The 8,108-nt window shown below is 57.8% G+C and overlaps 1 protein-coding gene and 1 long non-coding RNA gene across 2 annotated transcripts; one reads left to right on the top strand and one right to left on the bottom strand.

The window, feature by feature from the left end:
* Positions 1–2,725: 2,725 nt before the first annotated feature.
* On the bottom strand, positions 2,726–5,885 carry CDIPT (CDP-diacylglycerol--inositol 3-phosphatidyltransferase). Its single transcript, XM_075564739.1, has 6 exons — positions 5,498–5,885; positions 5,266–5,400; positions 4,453–4,606; positions 3,925–4,006; positions 3,543–3,624; positions 2,726–3,413 (listed from the first exon to the last, which is right to left on the bottom strand). The coding sequence occupies exons 1-6, from the start codon at positions 5,538–5,540 to the stop codon at positions 3,268–3,270; spliced, it is 642 nt and encodes a 213-aa protein (XP_075420854.1). The 5' UTR covers positions 5,541–5,885; the 3' UTR covers positions 2,726–3,267.
* A 361-nt stretch (positions 5,886–6,246) lies between these two features.
* On the top strand, positions 6,247–7,967 carry LOC142423216 (uncharacterized). Its single transcript, XR_012779106.1, has 4 exons — positions 6,247–6,673; positions 6,922–7,009; positions 7,521–7,671; positions 7,930–7,967. It is a non-coding gene; the product is annotated as an uncharacterized LOC142423216 (long non-coding RNA).
* Positions 7,968–8,108: the final 141 nt, after the last annotated feature.

Here is an 8,108-nt window from a genome sequence, read left to right as displayed (position 1 = left end):
CTGAAGGAACCAGGCTGGCAGGGGGCTCCCTGCTCTTGGCCTTGGGCAAGTGCTCCCAGGACCCAGCTGGCTGGAAAGGAAGCACTGAGAAGCCGAGGGCAAATGTAAGGAAGACCTACTGGACAGGAACTAGGAGGGCCCTGCCCCCAGCACCCTGGCAGAAAGCAAGCTGCCCATTTTCCTGCCTCCCACCTTGACCGGGAGCTTGGGAGCTTCCGGTCAGCTAGGGGCCACTGGCAGTGGGAGGAGCAGCTCGGCTTGGTGTATTAGCATTCTCAGACACAAACCTGTCCCTGCCACTGCTCTGCTAGAAGCCCGTCCACATCCAGGCACAAGTGTCCCCCTTAAAAGAGGTCCAAGATGATTTGCGGTGGCATCGTTCACGGCAGCGGGGCCTGGTTAATAATTAACAGAATATACCACGCGGCAGCCATTATGCAGAGAGCAGTGTCTTCGGTCCTCAGGGAGCAGGCTCCGGAGCCAATCTGGCCAGGCTGAGATGTTCTCAGAGGTCTCAGCTTCCTGTCTAAGGAGGAGGTCTCATACTGCAGAGGATGGACAATTGTAGCTCTCGCTGCCCTTGAGTCCACGCTGACCCCCAGCGACCCTGTCGGACAGGGTGGAACTGCCCGCTGGGTTTCGGTGCCTCCTGATGGGAGTGGGCCTTCTTTCTCCTGTACTATTGTAGAGTATGTCTTGACTCTGGGATGAGTCCTACACAGCAGCACTAGAACAGCGGCACTTGTTAGTAGCTGAGCAGTAAAAAAGATATAAGAATGAAATTTGAAATATGTAAATCGTTGGGTGTAGACAAGGCATTTATTTAGACAGATACATAGGTTAGTGCGGCTGCTTGTGTGGGGGGGGACGGAGAGGTTGACATGGGAAGACATTTCTGTCATCCATCCATCCATCCATCCATCCATCCATCAGTCCATCCATCGATCCATCCATCCGTCTGCAGTGAAGTTTTCTGGGAAAACGCGCTGCCATCGAGTCGAAGCTGACCCTACAGGACAGGGTGGCACCACCCCTGTGGCTTTCTAGACTCACTCTTCACAAAGTAGAAAGCCTCCTCTTTCTCCCGAGGAGCAGCTGGTGGTTTGGAACTGCTGGCCCTGTGGGGGGCAGCCCGTGTAAGCACTCCACCACCAGAGCTCCTTTGTGGGATGCCTTACTGATTTCGAACACCCCCACCAGCTAAGTGTGAAGAGCCTCAGGAAACCGTCCCAATGACCTCCCTGGCTCCTCAGACCGCCCCCGCGGGCTTCTCCTGCCTCGCCTCTCCTCAGTCTCACCCCACCCCTCGCACAGAACGTTCTAGCTGAAATCCATCTCCTTCCATTCCCGCTATTCCCTGGATGCTCTCTGGGCTCCCTGCTTTGTTCCCTCAGCTGGGAATTCTTTCCTGGGCTCGCTCTTCCCTGCTGAATCCCTATGGTGCTTAGGATCCCCACCCCCTTCACCAGACAATGGGGGTTCCACTCCCTGTTGTATGTAATTGTTTCTTCATGACTCAGCCGCAGGGCTTCCCACCAAGTCCCCTCTGCCCAAGACAAGAGCTCAGGCCCCAGACACATTGGGTTGTTTCTGCTCTTTTGGGGACACTGGTTGCCATTTGAGGCAGTTGACGGAGTGAGGAGGAAGATGAGATGGGAAGCAGCCAAAGAGCCCCCCATGCCCACCCCACCCCAAGGTCTGCCAGATGGCAGACCTGATTGATAGTTTTCGGCAAGAAAACTGGTGCCAGGCTGCAGAGAGGGCTCAAATAGCAGGAGTTAGTCAGGACCGATACCTCAAACAATGCCTAGTACTCACTGCCTTCACATCAAGACTGACCCACAGCCAGCCACTGTGCGTTTCCGAGACCATAACCGTTTATGAGACTAGAAAGCTCAGCCTTTCTCCAGAGCAGCTGGTGGTGGTTTTGAACCGCTGACCATGGGTGTTGCAGTCCAATGCTTAACCACTATACCACCAGGGCTCAACAATGTCTAGAATACATGATCGCCCAAACCAAATTCACAGCCGTCGAGTCAATGTTGACTCAGTGACCCTGTAGGACAGGGCAAAACTGCTCCTGTGAGTTTCTGAGACTGTAACTCTTTACTGGAGTAGAAAGTCCCTTCTGTCTCCCATGTAGCAGCTGGTGGTTTCGAACTGCTGGCCTTGCAGTCAGCAGCCCAATGGGTAACCACGGTGTCCCTAGGGCTCCTTAGATGGTCAGTGCTGAAAATGATTTTACGTTACTGATTTCTGGGCCCATTCATTGTGCAGAACCAACCAATCTACTGACATATACTTACGGAGCTGCTCCTGGATGCCTACTCTAGGAGGTCGGTGTTCATTTTGGGAGACTCACAGCCACTCCCAGTGACTCCGTGTCACCCTATAGGGCAGGGTGGAACTGCCCCAGTGAGGTTTTGAGACCGTAACCCTTTATGGGAGTAGAAAGCTTTGTCTTTCTCCCTCGGGGATAGCTGGTGGTTTCGAACCGCCGACCTCTAGTGGGGGTGGAACAGCTCAAGTTTCTAAGTTAATGTGGACAGTGTCATCCAGGAAGCAGGCAGGGAGTGAGGCCAGGGTATGCACTGGGGTGGCAGAACGGGCCTTTGCAGGTACTGTGGAATGTCGAGGGGGAGCCAGCCACCAAACTGGGTGCCAGTTAGTTCCACCTGCCATTTCCCCTCAACCTGGGCACCTCACAGGAACCAAGTACACAGAGTGATGCTCCCACGTTTATTGTCAGGGTTTCCAGGGCCCGGGAAGGCAGGGCAGAGGAGAGAGCAACGGGTACTGATCTAGAAGCCCCTTCTCTTCTGAGAGTGGTTACCCCACCCCCCACATACACACCCAGACTTCCTTTGATCAGGCTCCCCTGCTTTCTGGGGAACTGAGCCCCTCACATCCTCTCCCTTATTCAAGTGCCCCCCAAATCTCCAGTCCAGCCAGACCCCGGGGTCCAGCCAGCAGGTGTGACAATACCGTCCTCGACAGACCTCCTGGGGGCCCCAGGAGCATCATCACCCACACCGTGTGGCCTCGTCAGCATCCTTCCTTGATTGTGGAGTCCATGCGCTGGGCCCCTGGGGCTTGCAGGGCTGAGAGAGTGTGACCTCACCGGAGAGAGGCGGGTTCCCATCCCAGCGGGTCGGATGACACAGTAGGTAGGCGTGAGAGTGGGACCTCCTATGAGGGGACGGGGAGCCGTGTGGCACAGTGAGACCTCCCAGGGCACTGGGGGGGTTGGGGGTGGAGGTGCCAGGGTCACTTCTTCTTGGCCCGGTCTGCCGCATCCAGGGCAGCCATGTTGCGGGCGGCTGTAACCAGGTGGATGACACTGATGACGGACTTGAGCAAGGCGATGGGGGCGGTGACCCAGAGGCCCATCCGGAAAAGACCCACGGAGCCAACTGTTGAAGAGGGCAGGGGGGAGACAAGGGGATGAGATCCAGGCATGGGCCCAGGAGTCTCCAACCGTCACCTCCCTGGGCAGGCCACAATCCCTCCACCGCCCACCCCTCTTGCCCCTTTGTTCCTACCTGGAGGTCCCTCGGAGAAATGGAACAGGTAGAGGAGGCAGTAGAAGAGCTCATTACCGGCACACAGGATGAACAGAGCAGGCTGCAAAAACAGCAGGAAGGCTGCTTAGGCAGAGCGTGGGGCAGTGGGCCTCCCTTCCCCCAGCTGACAATGCATTCGGGAGCCCAAACCCACAGGTGGGAAGGTAGCAGGGAGCCACAGGCTCCTCTTCTACTAGATGCTGGGGACCACTCACCATCCCTTCCCACCCACCCTTCTCTTTCAGGCCTCTCCTTCCCAGGGAGACGAGGAGGCCTGTCTCTCTCTGCTCTACCGGGGAACAGGGCATGCCCAGGACTTGGCAAAAGCTGGGCCAATGAAGGGAGGGGTGGAGATGCTCACCCTGGAGGTGTAGTAGATCCGAAGCACTGGATTCCCTGACAGGTCAATCATTTTGTGACTCTCACTGCCTCGGACCACAGAGCTGGGGAGGAAGCGGGGCAGCCGTGCCAGGAGTTCATGTTACCACGAACATCCAGGCTGCTGTACACATGACCAGTATCTTGTCCAAAGCCACACGATTACCAACTTAGGGGCAGCCACGGTTCAAAAGCCACAATCGAAAGCTCCCGACTCTTTCCCAGAAGTGACTACCTACCGGGATTTCTGGAATACCCAGCCAGAGGGCCTGAGGCATGGCTTCATTTAACTGTGAACAGGGCCGAAGTGAATTCTGAAAAGGACAGGCCTTGGCCTGGGTCCTTCAACCGAGGCTTAAAATGAAACACTTCCCAAGAAGGCTGTGGCCAACCCCGAAGACCTGCGTTTCCCACACCCCCACCCCTGCCTCAGTCTCACTCCTCCCACCATCCCACTACACTGCCTTCTTCAAGTGCTCCCAACCCCAGGTACCCTGGAATGGCAGCAGACCTGTGGAGGTGCAGCCAGTGGCTGGCCACATCCAAGCTCATGCTGAGCTGAAAGAGAAGGGTTGCCCGGGGGTACAGCAGGGCCAGGTTGACCAGCAGACACATGGTGGAGCACCGATCCGTCAGCATGTCCAGCATGGCCCCAAATCGGGTCCCTGAAATATCACGACCATTAGGTGGGAAGGGGCTGGGGTTGAGGGTCAGTGTGCTCACGACAAAGGGGTGTTTCACTCTGATGCTAGAGTTCGGTAGATTGAAAATGACCACTCTGCCCTGCCTGGGGAAGACAGCAGGCTGATAGGGGCTGGGTGAGAGGTCAAGAGGCAAGTGTCACCAATTCCGGGCAGAGAAGGGGCAGGGAGTGGGAAGGGAGCGGTGCGGGAGGCAGGATGGGGGTGGAAGAGCTATTTCTACAATCCATCAGTCCCAGAGCCTAGGGGGAAACAGAGACTTAAGTCCCAAGCAAAGTCTTGGAGGTGAGTCTGGAGAACACATTTTAAAAAATCAGTCAGCCCTCCAGAAATCATGTTTTGCAGCCCCATCCTTCCTCTGAGCATGCCTCCAGGCATCGCCATGGCTGGTGTCTGGCACACAGCAGGTCCTCAGAAAACACTTGTTGGAGGCTCATCGGATGGGGCCTTCAGCACTGCCCACCGCCATCCAGCCCTGCCATCTGACATCACAACCAGTAAGTCCCTCTCAAGAACCAGCTCAAATCGCTTCCTTACATCGCCGGGCCATGCAGTGACAGGTCCCCTTCAGGCTCCAGGTCCACCCCGCCCCCGCCCCTTGGGGGCCCAAGGCTCCCGATCACCTTGATTAAGCGCTCGCGCGGCGTGTCCGTCGAAAGCGTCCAGAAGTCCGCTGAGCAGGTAGAAGGACGAGGCCGTGAGCGGGCAGCAGGGCATGAAGTAGAAAGAAATGATGGCGAAGACGATCCGGGCATAACCTTGGAGCGGAGACGGGGAGACCGGCGCAGGGGCATCAGAGCCCTGGCCCGGACCAGTCGCCCTCGCGGCCGCCCCAGGGCCGCGCGCCGCACTCACCGATGAGGTTAGGCACGAACAGGAAGATGTTCTCGCCCGCCATCGCGGCGGCTCCCCGGCCGTCCCGGGCCCGTTCTGCAGGTGGCGAGCCGCTCCAGCCCCGCAGCGCGACCTCACCGTCCGGCTCAGCGCACGCACCCCGCTGCCCAGGCCCAGCGCCCAAGGGGAAAGCTCGCCGCCGGCCAGCGCCTGGGCCGGCCCCGTGTGTGCTGGGCGCAGAGGGCGTGCACACCCCACCCTTCCGATAGGGAACCGCGGGCAGGCGCCCCGGCGCCCAGCGGCCGCCCTAGCGGCTCCAGCTGCACTCCGCTTCCGGGAACCTACCCTCCCGAACTTGTAGCTGCCAAATTGAAACAAGAAAAGCTGAAGAATGGCTACGGTCCCTTTAAGACGGGCTCGCTTCCTTCCCCTTCCCTCCCCCTCCGCTCCGCCCCTTTTGATCGGCGCAGACCAAAGTCCAGGGGGAGGGGGAGCGGAGAACCATGGATACCGAGCAAAAGAAGGAACTGAAGATGCGAAGGCAAAAGACGGACATATTCAAAGATCTGGGTTTCTTTTTTAAATGCGGAGACCATGACTTCCTGGAAATAAAGATAAAGAGAAAAGACTCCGTCCTCTTAAGTCTTGACATCCCCGAGAGACAAGGCTATTTGGTACAGTCCTCTTTTTTTTTTTTTGGGTGGCTCTTCCCTGCCCCCTGGCTCTGGCCTGGTTTGCTCTCACCAGCCGCGGACTACGAAATGACGGCTAGAGAGTTTGGAGAGCGGCCTAGGGCAGGGCGGCTTCTCGGGCGCCCCTAGTGGTTGGAGGATTACGCCCGAGGCTCCCGTGTGTGATGTTTCCCATCTTCCCCAGGCTCTGGCGCTGGGGTCGCCGTCCCCAAGGAGGGACCCCAAGCGCGGTGGAGCGGAGGCCGGAGGAAGCAACGGGGCATGCTGGGAAAATTATCCCCACCTTTGGTTCTAGAACCCTTAATACGTTTCCTGGCAACCGGGCTGCCGAACGTTCGCAGACACTACCCGGGGTCCCTGTCCTTCCAGCCTCCCTCCCCACCTCCGCGTCCCTGTCTTCCCTCTCCCCGCCATCAAGCCCGCTAGGAACAGCTGCCGCAGGGACCCCTTACAGCCCCCCAGCTCCCTTGCTGCGCAATTGCCAAGATTTCAATCGATCTGCCAGGTCCGGGGCGGCAAGTCGACTGCCTTGGCTTGGGAGGGAGGGAAGGGGTGAAATGGGGAGGCGAATTGTTGTGCCCACCAGCTCTCCGCCCTCCCCCCAAAGAATCGGAGACAGTGGGGGCGCTGAGACAGCGGGCTGGTTCCTCTATAGTCGTTTAAACCTGGGGGGAGCTGGGTGGAATGGTGTCGGGATGAGGCTGGGGAGGGAAGGGGGTGTTCTCAGTCTAAACAGGCTCCATTTATTCTCAGCGGGATGGCATCCACACCTTCCAAGAATGAGGATAAAAAGAGCAGCTGGCCATCCCAAGGGGCACCCTCCCTGTGCAGCATAGGGCCGGTGAGCAGGGCAGCAGGGCGGGAGCATTAGAGGTGGACTGGAAGGGTGTGGGGAGTTCTTGGGCCAAGCACCAGGCCCCAGGTCTGAGCCATGATCCCCCAGCCCTGAGACCTCCTGCCTGAGACCTACACACACACACACACACACACACACACAGAGCCTTAGGCTCAGATCTCCAGACCTTCACACACATACACACACACACACACACACACACACACACACACACACACCGCCTTAGGCTCAGACCTTCACACACACACACACACACACACACACACACACACACACACACACACACCTAGGCCCACCCAGATCCCATAGTCCTCATCATGGACCCTGAGCCTGAGGTCCCCAATGTCTGCCCCCTGGACCAGCGCCTCCCAAGTCAAATGTGAAGACTCAGTCCTTGAGTTCCTTTGCCCCAGATCCCCCAGATTGCTCCCTGCCAGGCCCAGCTCCCCCAGGTGGCAGCTCCCAGGCTAAACCACTTTTGACTTCTCTTTCCCAGAAGATTTCTGTATCCCGTTCTGAGGAATTTCTGACCCGGATCAGCACAGAACTCACTGATGAGGCTTTGTTTATCGCCGGCTTCCAAATGAACCCCGTTCCACCCAAGAAAAAGCAAATGAGAGACCAGGGGACCCAGATATCTAAGCAAGGTGACTCCCTACCCCAACCATGTCCAGAGACCCCGCCATAGTCCCTGACGCCTCCCAACCACTGCTGACCTCTCCAAGGGCGTCTGCCCAGCTTCCCTATCTCACAGCCAGCTTAGGACCTGCACTGCACGGTACCCTCTGCCCACTCGCCTGCTCCTCACTCCTTACACCTACCTGGAAGTACCCCAGCCCTTTTGGCTCAGAGCACTTTCTAGCCTTGGGGAGAGTCCTTTCTCTGACTGGGGCTTCTACTTCCAGTGTTCATCACCAAGACCCGAGGCACAGATACCCGGTGAGTGAGGCTTCCCGGGAGCCGCCCTAAGTCTGGGAGAAGGATGAGGAGCTTGTAGGGGAGAGAGCGAGGGGTCGGCACCCTGCTAACAGGGTAGGGGACTTTGACCATCGATTCCAACTCTGTTCTACCCTGATCTTTGAAT

The sequence above is a fragment of the Tenrec ecaudatus genome, chromosome 12 (genome assembly GCF_050624435.1).
Source record: "Tenrec ecaudatus isolate mTenEca1 chromosome 12, mTenEca1.hap1, whole genome shotgun sequence".
Lineage (NCBI taxonomy): Eukaryota > Metazoa > Chordata > Mammalia > Afrosoricida > Tenrecidae > Tenrec > Tenrec ecaudatus.
Note: the sequence above shows the minus strand (reverse complement) of the source record. Positions and strands in the feature narration are given on the sequence as shown.

Coding starts and splice junctions, on each gene's coding strand:
- CDIPT (XM_075564739.1), bottom strand. CDS start 5,540: ATGGCGGGCGAGAACATCTTCCTGTTCGTGCCTAACCTCATCG. Junction 3,625..3,924: donor GGATCTACTACACCTCCAGG/GTGAGCATCTCC, acceptor CTGTTTTTGCAG/CCTGCTCTGTTCATCCTGTG. Junction 3,414..3,542: donor TTTCTCCGAGGGACCTCCAG/GTAGGAACAAAG, acceptor CCTCTTCAACAG/TTGGCTCCGTGGGTCTTTTC.